The sequence below is a fragment of the Nansenia antarctica genome, assembly GCF_963989245.1.
Source record: "Nansenia antarctica genome assembly, chromosome: 1".
Classification (NCBI taxonomy): domain Eukaryota; kingdom Metazoa; phylum Chordata; class Actinopteri; order Argentiniformes; family Microstomatidae; genus Nansenia; species Nansenia antarctica.
Window position 1 is genome coordinate 44,306,339 of NC_137674.1, and position 16,476 is coordinate 44,322,814.

The following is a 16,476-nucleotide window of genomic DNA, read 5'->3' on the forward strand; positions in this document are numbered from 1 at the left end:
CTGGAAACCCGGCAAGAGGTAGAGACGGTGCCGCCTCTGAGGAAGGAGATACTGTCCCAACAGATCCACTTTCCCACCAGACAGGGTGAAGCAGGGCCACTGTGCCAGCCACGCTAATCCCCACAAAGGTCAGGCGGCTGTGAGCTAAAGCCCCCAGGACTCAGAGGACTCGCACTTCACATGGACCTGATGAACCCCATCCAACTGCCGCCCCCCCCCCCCCCCAACCGGACACCTCCCTGAATCCACTATTCACGACGCAAAAACTAAATAAAATCCAGCTTGCGCACTTGCTGTTAGGAGCATAATAAATACGCTACAGCGGACGTATGCTCTAAGCTCCGGATTCTGTGGATGATGTGATGCTGTTATGTTCTAGAAAACTGCCGACCACATCGTGGGCCCTAACAAATTCTCTCGAACCCTTATATGGACCACCGTGGACGGCCCGAACCATCCCCGAGCCGGTCCCCAGACTCCCCCACCCCTGGATCCACTAACTAAACCCCCCCCCCTTCCACACCCAACACAGAGTGGGTCCGGTCCGGTTGGTCGGGTACCTGCCAGGGCCTCGTTGTGGCTGAGCAGCAGGTTCCTCTGGCTGTGGGGGTCGGTGGTGACGTCGATGACGGTGGACTGGGTGGACTGGGTGGACTGGGTGTCGGCCTCCTCCTCGAAGGCCTGCCAGGTCAGCAGGCTGACGTCGGCGTCGTTGAGGTAGCCGTTGGACGTCTCGCTGCTCACGCTCTCGCCTGCGGGACGGAGAGGTCAAAGGTCAAAAAAAGGGAAACGGGGCTCTGTGACTCGAGAGGTTTGGAGCGTCCGTCTGAAATGACAGACACGCGCACGCGTAGCGACTGTAGCTAATAAACCGCTGTTCTGTACGCAACGGATCGCGTTAATTGTAATGCCGTGCGTAAGGGTGGCACTCATACTCAATCCTGTATGGTTGGTAATGATATCCTGGTGCTAAGAAAGCAGAGTTCAAATGGATACTGACCTGCATTCGTTGTGTAGCTCTCATAATAGAAAGGGTATTACTAATACTACGGTGCAAGAATAATCAACTTAACAAAATAAGCCAGTGAGGCGTAACGAGCTGCTCTGTCCCACTGGGCCTGTCTCATCAAACACAGCCGCTAGGCAAACATGTTGTCAGTACAGGGCTGGCTCACTTTTCTCCCGGAGCTTTGGCCTCCCGTAGGTGGAGGGCGTGTCTGCAGGGTCGTCCAGCTCAGCAGGGCTGCTGCTACGCCGGATCAGAATCTAGGAGAGGGGGAGGGGAGGAGGGGGGAGGGGAGGAGGGAGGGGGGTCAGAGAAGCCTGGACCCCTTTGAAATGATCTTCTGATTGAAGTACTCAGTCAGTCAAGGGCATAGGTTAATAGATTTGGGATTGGGTAGGTGTGAGTGCGTTTGTGTGTGTGTGTCTATGTGTGTGTGCGTGTGTCTGCGTGTGTCTGCGTGTGAGTAGGAAACCCACCACGGGTGGCTCGGTGCTCTCTCTCCCCTCTCTCCTCCCCTCCGACGTCCTGCCGTCAGAGCCAAGAGAGGTGGGGGAGTACTCCCTCTTCTGGGCTGGAGGAGCAGAGCAGCTGTTAGTCTCACTGGACACGTCACAGAACACAGCCTAGAGGTACGGCTACTCTAGTCTCACAGGGTTGTGTATGGGGGGGGGGGGGGGTCAACTGGGTCAGGTAGTCCGGATTCATTCAGTAGAGGGTAGAGAGAGAGAGAGTGTGTGTGTGTGTGTGGGTGAGAGAGAGAGTGTGTATGTGTGTGTGGGTGAGAGAGAGAGAGAGTGTGTGTGTGTGTGTGTGTGTGTGTGTGTGTGTGTACCTGGGAAGGTGTCTGCCAGTTGCTGGGTGATGTCGGAGGTGCTGCTGCTACGTGGGAGGGGGCTGTCCCCCCCGTCGCCCCCCCCCAGCTCCTCCTCCAGACCACACTCTGACAGCTGACACTCCTCCACGTCTGAGGACAGGACACACACAGTCAGAGCACACACACGGGCACGTACACACACACACACACACACACACACACACACACACACGATCCAGCTTGACTACACAGCACTCTCAGTGGTCTCTAACCAAACCACAACTCCTTCATTGACCATGATCACTTTCAACGGTTGTCTTTTAAGACGGTGTTGACGATGATGGGTTACGAATCACTGATAGGGCTTTCACACCGGCAAAGAACCGTGCCGGTTCGCATTCGCGTTCGGAAACCTCCGAACGTTGGCGCTGTCTGGCGAACGAGCCCGCGTTCATACCAGTGTATCGTTCGCCAGACAGCGCCAACGTTCGGAGGTTTTCCGAACGCGAACGCGAACCGGCACGGTTCTTTGCCGGTGTGAAAGCCCTAACAGATGAACACATGCAGAGGTGGGAGAAGCCTACTGGAGGTTATAACACACGTTCACCCCACTTCAAACCAGACAACAGGACAACGTGGGGTTAATCCCAGGGGAGATCGTGGCCTCCGCTCCACTGAGTTTTTACATAACAGAGGACGTGGGATTAAGGTGCAGGTACAATCGTTACTGACCCATGGAAGAAACAGGGTGGAGTAAAAGGCACGGCGAATGCGCACACACGCAGACACACACACACAGACACACACAGAGACACAGACACAGACACAGACACAGACACTGACACAGACACAGACACAGACACAGACTCGGCTCTCAGAAGCACACTTTACCTGAAAGCCTGTGAGAGCAAGTGTTACCAGCAGAGATACCAGGCAAGAAAGAGCTGACAGTGTGGAGCAGCATAGGGACACTTTTAGTAGCGGGCAAAGCCTCGTAAAGATGGACACAGTTGCTGATAGACTGGCTTCGCTTAGCTTCCATCACAGAGGGAGAGAAAGAGAGGGAAAGAGAGAGAGGGAAAGAGGAAAACAAGTGAGAGAGGAAAAGAGAACAGATCAGAATATCAAAAGGGCATCAATGGCAAACATATTTGTTTTCCGTTGTGAGGGTAAAACCAAAAGAATAGAAAACCCATAGGACCAACAGAGGGCAAACCAAGGTAGCCAATCCAAACTTCAGATATGTTGGTGAAGATGAATTTCCAAGCAAATGTATATGACATCAATGCAAATGTATATGACATCATGTATATGACATCATCAATGCACAATTCAAGCGAAAGTTGGCATATTGGAAGTTCTGGGCATGAATAACTACTAACAATTAAGCCCTGGGAAAGAAAAAAGTTATTGAGACGGGAAATTAAGAACTAATAACTGAGACTACCAAAAAGACAAATATAATATGTTCAAGCCCCAAACTCTCATTTTAAATGTGTCACTTGAGGGCTCTATACTTGAATAAAGCAACCATGCTCTACCATAATTGTGGTATCAAAATATTTTTTTTCACCAGTGAATCTTAAAAAAATTAACAGCTACAGTAGCTGCATTTCAGAGAGTTAATTTATGCAGTGGATTGCTTTTGTTTGAAGACACATTTAATTAGTTCTCTAGAGCGAGACAGAGGAGAACAAAAAATAGATTTGAGGAAATCATGAAGTCCCCTTCTGAAACTCCACTCAGAGGGCAGAGGGCCTTTCAGTATATAGGTTTACATTAACTGTGAACTGTAACTATATAACAGCACAGTTTTTATATCAAATGGTTATTCCAAATAACATCAACTTGATATTAGTTGCTACTAACTATGACACGGTCGTCCAATGTCGTGGTCACTGGAACGACATGAACGTATGTAGTCTAGTCTGCTGTATTTCTTTTGCCTCATTTCACACAAAACGATCAGGACAATAACCGTATGCATTTGCATAACTGAGTATACGCAAGTTGACAGTTTTCAATGATAAGGCGTGGGTATTGTGTCTGAATAGCACTTCAGGGCTTATTTAAAAGAGAGCAATGACAGAGGAGAGTTCTATTCTCAGCCTACACCGCACTTTAATAACCGTCTTTCATTTGGAGATAACATCGGCCCCGCTGCCGTTACCCCCGTTTATGCATATTAATAAGCGTTAATTACACTCTTAATGAAACTATCAGAAACTGCCACGCAATTGATGTGCAGTCTCTCTCTCTCTCTCTCTCTCTCTCTCTCTCTCTCTCTCTCTCTCTCTCTCTCTCTGAGGACTGGGGGGGATATCGGGCCGTTTGAAGATCAATGTGTGTGAGAAATCCAATTAGACCAGAGAGAAGAGAAAAGGAAGAATTTGAGGCGGTGGTGTTTCATGTTAGTCTCTGCCTGCACAGATAGATAAACACACACAGTACTGTACACACACACGCACACACCCACACACACACGCACGCACGCACACATGCACACACGCACACACACGCACGCACGCACACACACACACAGGCTTCTGAGAGTCCCTCCTTCAAGCTCAACTGCATCTGCTCTGAGCTCAACAAGCTCTTCAGAACGCAGAGATGCAATCGGTCATTTACAGAGGGGGGAGGATGGCGGAGGACGAGGAGGAGGTGGAGGAGGGAGGAGGTAACAAGCGAGGAGGAGCATCTCTTTCATCTCTTCTCTGAGGGTTTCCATCGTTTAGAAGCAGGGGAAGATGTGTCTCCACCTCTCTGGGTAGAGCCTTGGAGCTAAACCCATAATTAGACTGACACATCCACATCCGATAAGTGGCTGTTCGTTGCCGTTGTGACAATGCCCCCACCCCCCCCCCCCAAAAAAAAGCCAGCCTTTAACATGTCACCAGGAGCCATAGAGCTGACAGAGACACATGTTGACATTGGCCAATGACGTCTGACCGGGACAATAGGGACCATCTGCTGCTCCTTTGTGTTCAGTGTTAGGCCTCTCACCAGCACCTGGGCCAACATATATGGAGATAAGAGAACCTGCTTTTCACATACAGTCAGCTGGATTCTATACAGCCTCTCATTCAACGTATACAGTACCGCTATAGAGGGACACGACAAAGAGCTGACAGCTGTGTTTGGTCCAATAGAAAGTGGAGTGGAGAAATGTGACTGCTGTGAGACAGTATGGAATAAAAGGAGATGTATGGTATACTATATAAATCATCTCTTTGTACAGCAGGTGACATAATGTTACCTTCATGCAGGTATCACGCCACTCTGTGGTGCTTTTACATGTGTTGGGGAGAGATGTGTGTGAGCGCTACATTGTGTGCTGCTGTCTGTGCTGTGTGTGTGTGTGTGTGTGTGTGTGTGTGTGTGTGTGTGTTACTGTGAGTGTGTGTGTGCTCTGTGTGTGTGTGTGTGTCTGTGTGTGTGTGCTCTGTGTGTGTGTGTGTTTGTGTGTGTTAAGTGAAAGCTGTGTATGCGAGGGCTCACCGGTGGCTTTCTGGCGGACGTTGTTGCGAGCCTTCTCCACGCCGGGCGCCCCGGAGGTGGTGGCACTGCGGAACCGCATGGGCTCCTGCTGCTGCTGCTGGGGGCCCTGCTCCCCCTGGCCCCCCTGACCCCCCTGGCCCCGCCAGCTCAGAGAGAAGGAGCGCGCCACCGCCGCAGCCTTCTGAGAGTCCTGGACCACCCCTGAGAGGGACACATGGATGGACAGTGACAGACAGACAGACAGACACAGAGACACACACACACACACACACACACACACACACACACACACACACAGAGACAGAGACAGAGATAGAGACACACACACACACACACACACACAGAGACAGACACATACACAGAGACAGAGACAGACACACACACATTAATAGAGAGACAGACACACACACACATTAATAGAGAGACAGACACACACACACACACACACAGAATTGATTTCATGTGATTCATATCATTGAATATGGTGCCATGTATACGACAACTACAGCATGATTCAGGACTTTCTCGTCATCGAGTCATACCGTCCTTGTCCTCCGACCCCTCCCGCCATCTATCCTTAACACCCATACACCCCCTCCGCCCCCGCAACCTCCCGCCCCATATGTCTGCGGTTCCTCACCCCTGCCCCTCTGCTTCTTCTCCTTCTGCTCGCTGAGCTTGTCCAGGGGCAGGTGGTTCATGTCCAGGCCGTAGACAGAGCGGGCCAGCACGGCCGTCAGGGAGTCCATGATGCTGGCCCACTCCGTCACCAGCTCGTCCCACGCCGTCAGTGACGACAGCACGCTCAGCAGCTCGTCCCACAGCTCCCGGGAGATGAACACGCACAGGTTGGCTCGCACCCACGCCACGATGATGGTCTGGTCAGGAGGGGGGGGGGGGGGGGGGTCACACACAAACACACACATTTCCTTCCTGATCGACCTAATATATTTGTGTTTGTTTTGTTTGCCTGACAACATGGTTCTTTGGTAGAATGTACCAGAGGGACCTGTTTGGCACTGGCCGATCGAAAAACGACGGACCTCTTCCTTATAGGTGTGTCCTCTGTGGCTTGGTTGAACGTGACGCTAACAATGCTTAGGGTTGAGGGTTTGATTCCCGCTGGGACCGTACATACTGAAGAATTGATGCACTGAGCGAGTCGCTTTGAATGAAAGCGTCAGCTGAATGGTGTATATTATTCTATATTACGTTAAGATGTTATTCTATATTACGTTAAGATATTATTCTAGATTACGTTAAGATATTATTCTATATGGAAGACTCTGGGGAGAGGAGCTCCATACTGACCCTGAAGAGGATGGCAGACAGGCTCTCGGCGAAGACGTCCTTCTTCTGGTTCTCCTGAGGTCTCTTCATCACCGCCTCCGTGATCCTCAGCAGCACCTGCAGCATCTGCTCCCTAAAGACCACACATCCCAGGGTGCATCTTGTCAGGGCACCGCTTTATGACATCGTCACGTCGGTGGTGACGACTTTACCACACACCGGACGGTGTTGTGTTTTTTTTTATTTTTATGACACCCGGCTTCGTTTCATTGAGATTCGATGTGTAGCAGACAGGTCTGTTTAAAAGTAGCTTGTTCTAACGATAGGAAGATTGAAGTATAAATGTAAGTCTGTACGGTACTGTATATACACACACACACACACACACACACACTCACACTCACACTCACACACACGCACACACACACACACTCACACTCACACACTCACACAAACACACACACAGACAGTGTAAAGGTGTAAAGGTGAGTCTATACGGTAGGTATAATACTGAGTCTGTGCGGAGGACTGACCACGTCTGTGTGTTCATGGGGTGCTCCATGATCATGTGACGATAGATGCTCAGCACGCCCTTGCAGACCTCCACCTGGTTGTCCAGCAGCTTGGGCACGTCCTGGCACGGCTCCAGCAGAAACACGTTGGCAGAGTTGGTCAGGAACACCTGGGAGCAGGAGGGAGACACACACACACACACACACACACACACACGGTTCTCTTTCAATACATCACATCCAAATGACGTGCAAAACACATACTGTACACAGGGTTCCTAGTACAACACACGCACGCACACACAAACACACAACGCACATGCGCACTTGAATGCACGCACGCACTCGCACACACACACAAACACACACACACACACACACACACACACACACACACACACACTGCATGACACACTGACATGCACACACACTGACTGACACACTAACAGACACACACACACACACACACACACCTGCAGGGTGGGCTGGATGCCAGCCTTGATGTCTCTGTTCTGTGCCTCGGTCAGACAGCCGCGGCTGATGGCGCTGCTGAAGGAGTACGTCCTGCCCCAGCTGGAGGACCGCCTGTGCCCATGACTCTCTAACACCTGGAGGAGGAATGGACAGCAGTCAGCGTGTCTGTGTGTGTGTGTGTGTGTGTGTGACTGCCTGACTGACTGTGTCTGTTTGATACATCATGTGTGTGTGTGCGTGTGTGCGTGTGTGTGTGTGTGTGTGTGTGTGTGTGAAGGAGTAAGTGCATGTTTGAGACAACATTGTGTGTGTGTGTGTGTGTGTGTGTGTGTGTGTGCTCCTCACCTGTGCGTGAGTGCTGTCTGTCTCTGTGGGGAGAAGCTGTTCAGGGTTCTCCACCTCCTCCTCCTCCTCCTGGCTGCTCTTCTCAGGCTCCGTCATGAAGGTGGGCTTCTCCTGCAGGATCCACTTCCTGTACACCTTGATCACCTTCCTGGTCGCTGACGCCTCGCAGGACGGCAACAGGAAGGCCTGCAGGGGGAAGACAAAGACATCAGGAGGTTTACTAGAATATTATTCTATAATACATTATTATTATTATTACAATATCATTATAATTATATTATATAATTCCAGGAGATTGGCCCTCTCCTTCTCCTGAATGCACACACACATGATCTCTATTTTGATCCTGAAAATGAGTGCGTTCAAGTCCATTTTCTAAGAATGTGTCTTTGATGTAGTGATGCTGTCCGTCCACTAGAGGGCAGTCCAATACAACTAATCTCCGTCGTTCAGATCAACACAGCATTCAAAAAGCAGGTGGTGACCGAGAGGAAATCAAATGAGCGTCACACACAGACAGTAGAGGAGGAGACAGAAGCGATTCTACTCCTGCTATCGTCGACTACAGTGAAAATACTACATTGGAACCGTAGGCTTGTTTTATACGTTTAATCTGGACCGGGTCCTGATGGTGTGAAAACATTACTCTTCATACTTTTAGACGACATGTTGAACAATAACAATGGATTCTGCGTGTCCGTACCTGGTGGAAGACCTCGTTGACGAAGTTGACGTTGTCCCGCGTGGACAGCAGGATGGCGTGGACCATGTCGTAGACCCCGCGGTGCTCCTCGTCGATGCTGCAGAGGCTGGAGTCGCTGGGCCGCCGGTCGGACAGTGTGCTGCTGTTGGAGTGGCTCTTCTCTGGCTCGGCGGGCCCATTGGGCTCCCCCTCCACCCCCCGGTCCTTCTCCCTCTCCTTCTCCTTCTCCCTCTCCTTCTCCTTCTCCTTCTCCTGACTGCTACTGCCTGCAGTGACAGTCTGAATACACACAGAGGCACACACACATACACACACACACACACACACACACACACACATCAGTGAGAGGTGCAGTATGTTTAGAGCTGTGACTGAGGGCTTCAGCATACACAGACACACTGGGGCCGCAGAGTCAAAGTGCTGGGTGACTAAACCTGTTTAACATGCGCAAAACCTCTGTCCCTCCAGCACTCTGATCACCCTGTCTCCCACTGACAGCAGGTCACACGAGGACCTGGAAATGGACTCCAATGAGATTCTCTGGTCTCACTTGGTCAGTTTAAGTCCCCCATAAACAATCTGTCATCCAACGAGTGTTCATGTCTTAATTGATTACATTGCGTAAATTGACTTTTGTAATTGATATGCACTTCATTAATTGTATCATGTTTGTAAATCTAAATGTAAATGTATGATCTGTATCATGTTTGTAATAACATTATACATTTATTACATTTATAAAGCACTTTTCATTACACAAGAAGAGTTTGGGGATGACCTCCTACCTGGATGAGTTTGGGGATGACCTCCTACCTAGATGAGTTTGGGGATGACCTCCTACCTGGATGGGTTTGAGGATGACCTCCTACCTGGATGGGTTTGAGGATGACCTCCTACCTGGATGAGTTTGAGGATGACCTCCTACCTAGATGAGTTTGGGGATGACCTCCTACCTGGATGGGTTTGAGGATGACCTCCTACCTAGATGAGTTTGGGGATGACCTCCTACCTGGATGAGTTTGAGGATGACCTCCTACCTAGATGAGTTTGGGGATGACCTCCTACCTGGATGGGTTTGAGGATGACCTCCTACCTAGATGAGTTTGGGGATGACCTCCTACCTGGATGAGTTTGGGGATGACCTCCTACCTGGATGAGTTTGAGGATGACCTCCTACCTGGATGAGTTTGAGGATGACCTCCTACCTGGATGGGTTTGAGGATGACCTCCTACCTAGATGAGTTTGGGGATGACCTCCTACCTGGATGAGTTTGGGGATGACCTCCTACCTGGATGAGTTTGGGGATGACCTCGGCCCCGTTCTTGGCGCTGGGTGCGGCGGTGGCGCTGACGTACTTCTTCTCCAGGAAGAAGGTGACCAGCCAGGTTATGAAGGCCACGCGGGGGGCCAGGTACTGGTCCCGCGTACAAAAGGTGCTCTCATTGTTGCGGGTGACGGGGACATACAGAGGCTTTGGTCTGTGGTGGGGGAGGTCTGGAGAAGGGAGGGAAGGGAGGGAGGCAGAGAGATGAAGAGAGAGGCAGCACGGAAGGAAAGGATGAAAAGAGGGAGTAGGAGTTAAGAGAAAAAAAAACTCACAAAACTGGTACTGCCCTCAATACTTTCAATGGCAATCCTTCAGGTGAAATCGGGCATTTAGCTCCGATAGTTTACTCAGCCCATACAGTCATTGAACTGAGCCCCTGATCATTTCAGAGCACAAAAAGCCTCGTAGACGAGGTTCATATTTCAAAAGGGAAATTTCATTTCAAACAGTAACTCTGAGTTAATTGGCAATTAGATTGAAATAGCTGCCATGACCGCTTCCAGTATTCAGCCTTAGGCAGAACAGGCTAGATAATTATAGCAGGCGATTAGTGGAGAAGCAGAGAACGCTCTTATTGGGTCGAGACCTGGCGGGTTCTGGACCGTGTGGTTCAATGGCCACAGACGTGCGCACTTTGTACACCTTCCCCAAAATATGTTTTAAAAATATATATATGTTATTTCTCCAAAAGCTATTTTTGGAGAATATCAACTATCCAATTTGCTCGCCACTTCAAACGCTATCAGACTGCTTCAGAAATAGAATACAAGGGTGCGGAGTGTTCAATTGGATCTCAATTGGAGCATGCTCTCCAGTTGCAACAGGACAGTGTTTGACAGTATTAGGACCAAAGAACGCTCCCAGTGTAGAGACTGTCCATGCATAAAGGCTTACCTAATAAAGGCTTGTAGAGGTTGGTGAGCTTGGTGAAGGAGGGGAAGAGGTGAGGCAGGTAGTACTTCTTAAACAGACTGAACAGGAACCTGAAGCCCGAGTCCTGATTGTCTTTGTTTTTCCACTCTAAGCTGGACGCCTTTCAGATAGACAGAAGGAACAGAGATAAGAGTGAGTTACGAGAAAGATCAGATACAGAGTGACCTGGACAGGAATGCAGTCTCTAGCTAGACAACCATGAACTTGAGCAGGGTTTGGAGGACAGGAATGAGGCCTGGGATGCATACCTGGACAACCATGAACTTGAGCAGGGTTTGGAGGATGTAGCAGGTCTGGTCGTCTGCCACCTTCTCCCCCGGCACGGCGGGCACCAGCGGGGTGATCTCCTCTGGCACCACCTTGGCTGCTCAGGCAGAGAGGGAGAGACACGCACACGCACGCACACACGCACATACACACACACACGCACGCACACACGCACATACACACACACGCACACACGCACACACGCACACACGCACACACGCACACACACACACACACACGCACACACGCACACACGCACACACGCACACACGCACACACGCACACACACACACACACACACACACACACACACACACACACACACACACACAGACTTGTGAGTGCGCCCAGAGCACAGTGGCATTAAGGACAACAGCCTGTCTGAACTAACTTTTTCCACTGTCCCCTCCCCTCACCTAGACAGCCTGTCTCATAGGACTCAGACACAAGCCACCAGTGGGATTCCCTGGCACCCGGAGGACCACGGCCACCCATCCCAGCCCAATTAGCACTGACTTCCAGAAGGAATTTCAAATGTGTCTGGGCAAAGCATGTTCAAGCTGGGACACATTCATCAGCAAGAGGCACTGGACCAAAAATAGGGACTTGGAACTTCCGCTTGGCAGATGAGTTGGCTAGATGGTCGAGGATTCAGGGAGACAAAGAGTCTAAACTGGGGCGATATGACGAGTGAGTGTGTGTGTGTGTGTGTGTGTGTGTGTGTGTGTGTGTGTGTGTGTGCGCGTTTGTTCACGTGTGTGTGTGTGGATGTGCGCCTACACTTGGGTGATGTGAAGAGAGTGAGTGTGTGTGTGTGTGTGTGTGTTCGCGTGCGTGTTCGTGTAATTTAATTAATTTAATTAAATTAATAATTTAATAATAATAATTTTGCCATTTAGCAGACGCCTTTATCCAAAGCGACTTACAGTTACGAATTACAGGGACATTCCCCGTGGAGTAACTGAGGGCTAAGTGCCTTACTCAAGGGCACACTAGTAGTGGTGAGGTTTCAGGCGGGATTTGAACTCACAACCTTCTGATCACAAGTCCAACTCACTATCCACTAGACCAGTGGTTCCCAACCGGGGGTACGCGGACCCCTAGGGGTACGTGAGGGGATTGCAGGGGGTACGTGGAAAGATTTGGAATTATAATTTATTTCCCTTTACCAAAAAATAATTAAATATAGTCGTTTCATAAACCTGTTGTTAAAATGGTACGCTGCAACTTAAGTTCCTCCCCGACAGGTAATGACTGTAACACAAGCGGTAGGCACGTCACATTTAAATCACGTTCATTTACGTTCATTTACGCGCGCACGTCAGCTAGGCCTGTCAGTATACCGCAAAGATGGACAGATGGCTAAAACGACCAGCTACAGTAACGGTCAGATCAGAGGCAGATCAGACGGTCAGATCAGAGGAAGATCAGACGGTCAGATCAGAGAAAAAAAGAAAAAAAGGACCCCGCTATTATTTGGAAACATATGTTTTGTGGGGATTTACATGTACATCGGCTGATCCACCACAGCCACAGTGCTTTTTCTGCGGCGAAGTCCTGGCAAATAATTCAATGAAGCCAGCCCATTTACAGCGACACCAGAGCACCAAACACCTAGCAACTGTTGGTAAAACTGACGACTTTTTCAAGCGAAAACTGTCAGAGTTCAAGTCAAGTCAGGCTACACTGAAAAAAGCGGCAAGTGTGTCAAGCAAAGCACTGGAGGCGTCCTATGCTGTTTCATTACTAGTGGCTAAGTCAAAAACCCCACATTCAATCGCCGAAGATCTGATTTTGCCTGCCGCTATGATTTTGGCTCAAACTATGCTGGACAAGAAAGCAGCTGACACGCTCAAGTTGGTACCATTATCTAACAATACCGTCTCCCGTCGGATTGATGATATGTCCATAAATATTGTCGGACAAGTGGTGGATAAAATGAAGCAAGCAGGTCAGTTCGCTTTGCAATTAGATGAAATGACCGACGTTAGTGGGGAGGCTCAGCTGCTGGCTTTTGTGCGTTATAAAGAAGAGTCGGACATAAATGAGCATATCTTGTTTTGCAAGACGCTGCCAGGAAAGACAACTGGCGAGGAAATATTTCTGATTAAGACAACGATCTGGAGTATTTCTTCAAAGACAACGATCTGGAGTGGAAATCCTGCAGTCACATCTGTACCGATGGAGCGGCAGTAATGACGGGTAAGGTGCGTGGGCTGCTTGGGCGTGTGATGAAGGTGAACCCCGAAATTAAGTGGATGCACTGTATTATTCACCGGGAGGCACTCGCCAGCAAAAGGATGAGCCCCGAGTTAAGTGCAGTTATGGATGACGCAGTTAAGGTGATTAACTTCATTCAGTCCCGGCCAATGAACCACAGACTGTTTCAAACTCTTTGTCATGACAGCGGGTCAGAGCATGAGCAGCTACTGCTTCACACAGACGTTCGCTGGCTGTCTCGTGGCAAAACGCTGCTGCGGCTCTATGAATTGCGCATCGAGGTGTTTGCTTTCCTGACAGAAAACGACCACCCTCTTGCAGCCCTGTTTGAGGATGCAGTGTGGGTTGCGCAGCTGGCATATCTTGCTGATGTCTTCACTAAGCTGAATGAGCTCAACCTTTCACTTCAGGGCAAGTACTCACACATCCTTAACATGTATGACAAAGTGAATGGATTCATAAAGAAGGTTAAATTATGGGAGAGGAAATGTAAGGATGGAGATGTGAGCTGTTTCCCACTGCTTGATGGCCATCTCGCCACCACTGATGCTGACAGAGGTCCTGTGGTGAAAATAGTTAAAGCACATCTGTCCAAACTTGACACTGACTTCAACCAGTACTTTCATGACATTGAAACAAAGTCAGAAAAACTGGACTGGGTGAGGAACCCATTCAGAGTGAATGACAGGAGCAGCAGCAGCCTTCCTGCAAGCCTGCAGGAAAATCTGATGGACATGTCCTCTGATCGTGGGTTGAAGATGGCACATGCTGACAAGTCATTGACAGAGTTTTGGTGTGATGTTGAAAAGGAATATCCAGTGCTGGGAAAGTGTGCATTGAATGAACTTTTGCCTTTTGGATCTACATATAATATGTGTGAAGTGACCTTCTCAGCTTTGACCCACATCAAAACCAAGCCAAGGAACAGACTGAATGTGGAGAGCAGCCTGGTGACTGCTGTTGCCACACTGCCTCCAGAACTGTCAAAGCTTATAAAAGAGAAGCAACCTCAAGTGTCTCATTAAAGCTCAACTGATGAAAAAAAGAATTGCAACTGCTACTGGGTGAGTCTATTTTTCACAATGGTGTAAATATCTATGTATTAAAGGGGAGTGGTTCAAATGATTTCATTAATAATCAGTAGAGTTAGATAAGAAGTTTAAGTGTGTGTGTGTGTGTGTGTGTGTGTGTGTGTGTGTGTGTGTGTGTGTGTGTGTGTGTGTGTGTGTGTGATAAGTTTTATCCTGTCTCATCTTGTCTGTTTCCTCTCCCCATCAGTCAAGACTCTGGGATGAGAAAATTATGACATCACTACACCTCAGACAGAAGCCAAAGAGGAGCAGGAGAAAGGGAAAAGAAACAGATATCAAATCAAATTCATTATTATTTATTATTTATTTTTCTATTTTCAGTGAGTGTGTGGGCATGTGGTAACAATTAACCATTGAGGTGGCCAGGTGGCACATGTATTGGCCAATTAGCTCATGTAGTCTAATTTTGAATGGCAATGTTTTGAAATGGCAAACATGTGACTTTATGTCAGATTGTTGTGTGCAGAAAACCGTGTTCAGTGCATTTAAAAAGTGCCATTTTGAATAGCAAAATGTGTGTAAAGCAGAAAATGTGTTTAGAGTTTTGGAGACATGAGAAGAGGTTTTGCTCTCTGTGTGTCAGTAATAAATGTTATATTTGCAAGTTAGAGTTTAATTGATTTTTTTGGGAAATAATCAACACGCATGAGTGAGGGGGTACTTCTGGCATGGCAAAACAGCTCAAGGGGTACACAAGACAAAAAAGGTTGGGAACCACTGCACTAGACCACCACTACCTCGTGTGTGTGTTGGTGTGTGTGTGTGCGCGCCTCACCTTCGGGGGGGTTGGAGAAGGGGTTGTAGATGATGGTGTCCAGGGTGCAGGGGCCTCTGGAGGAGGGCACCGCGGGGAAGCCTGGCACCAGGCAGGCGAACACCAGGAACTGCTCCTCCGCACAGTTGTCCCTCAGGGCCTGCAGCCACAGCAGGAACAGACGGATGCCCTCGCATCGGATCTGGAGCCAGACGGACACGTGGGGGTGGGGGGGGGAGGGGTTAGTCTACAAGTCTGGAAGATGGATACTGTTCTATCCCTATGGTCTACTGCTCCATAAAGACCACCATCAGAGGAGGCCCATAAGCCATGACAGTCTCATTGTGGGGAGCATGGCGCGTTCTGGCCTGCAGAGGGAGCCAGACTGTCGTTGTGAGGGGGGTAATGAGCTGATTACGGACAGGTGTCAGTGGTCAGACTCGTTATCCCACTGGTCTATTTAACCTGTGTGTGTTTGTTCCCTCGGGAGAGTGGAGGAGGCGGGGAAAACCTGTCGAGAGACCGAGAGAGAGAGAGCTCCAGCGAGAGAGCTCCAGCGAGAGAGCTCTGCCGTCCTTCTCGCTCTCTCGCTGGAGCTCTCTCTCTCTCGGTCTCTCGACAGGTTTTCCCCGCCTCCTCCACTCATACACTGTATTGTACAGTTCACACACGTGGGTGTTCTTGCGTAAAAAAAAAAAAAAACGTGTTTTTGTGTGATTAAACCCCCCCCTCCCTCCACCATTCATTCTTACCTTGAAGGAGTTTCCAGTGTGTAAAAGCTTTTTCAGGATTGAACCTGGAACAAAGGGGCGACAATTATCTACAAGCTTTTCACAACCCTGAAACAGACGTGCCCTCCGCCACCTGAGGTGTTCCCACCCCACCCACACACACACACACACACACACACACACACACACACAAAAACATACACTTCAGCACAGAAAGACAAGTGTGATGGCTCCGTCAATCCTTGTGTTGGTTAAATGGATAAACCATGTCAGGAAAAGGGGGGGGGCGCACATTCTCCAGGTGGAAAGAAAATACAGTCAATTGGCGGGTGTGTATTTATGAAGCCAATCAGGTTATCTGTAATCAAATGAGACAGTGCTCTGATTGCTAAATGCCTTCAGAGAGATGGAGGAGGGAGGGAGGGAGGGAGGGAGGGAGGGAGGGAGGGAGGGAGGGAGGGAGGGAGGGAGGGAAGGAGGGAGGAGGGAGGGAGGGAGGAGGAGGGA

General features: G+C 49.4%; 1 protein-coding gene across 1 annotated transcript in view; it reads right to left on the reverse strand.

Annotated features, from left to right (window-relative positions):
• The window catches only part of ralgapa2 (Ral GTPase activating protein catalytic subunit alpha 2), a gene marked incomplete at its 5' end in the record, with an annotated part of 124,811 nt that overhangs the window by 75,859 nt on the left and 32,476 nt on the right, over window positions 1-16,476 (reverse strand). Inside the window, 17 exons of the mRNA XM_080539909.1 lie at window positions 561-752; window positions 1,176-1,266; window positions 1,483-1,577; window positions 1,839-1,970; window positions 2,712-2,855; window positions 5,322-5,522; window positions 5,962-6,199; window positions 6,633-6,744; window positions 7,145-7,293; window positions 7,597-7,731; window positions 7,943-8,128; window positions 8,646-8,924; window positions 9,935-10,140; window positions 10,868-11,006; window positions 11,155-11,270; window positions 15,260-15,440; window positions 15,991-16,034. Of these exons, the coding sequence (XP_080396035.1) occupies window positions 561-752; window positions 1,176-1,266; window positions 1,483-1,577; window positions 1,839-1,970; window positions 2,712-2,855; window positions 5,322-5,522; window positions 5,962-6,199; window positions 6,633-6,744; window positions 7,145-7,293; window positions 7,597-7,731; window positions 7,943-8,128; window positions 8,646-8,924; window positions 9,935-10,140; window positions 10,868-11,006; window positions 11,155-11,270; window positions 15,260-15,440; window positions 15,991-16,034 (2,640 nt within the window). The remainder of the gene's footprint in view (window positions 1-560; window positions 753-1,175; window positions 1,267-1,482; window positions 1,578-1,838; window positions 1,971-2,711; window positions 2,856-5,321; window positions 5,523-5,961; window positions 6,200-6,632; window positions 6,745-7,144; window positions 7,294-7,596; window positions 7,732-7,942; window positions 8,129-8,645; window positions 8,925-9,934; window positions 10,141-10,867; window positions 11,007-11,154; window positions 11,271-15,259; window positions 15,441-15,990; window positions 16,035-16,476) is intronic.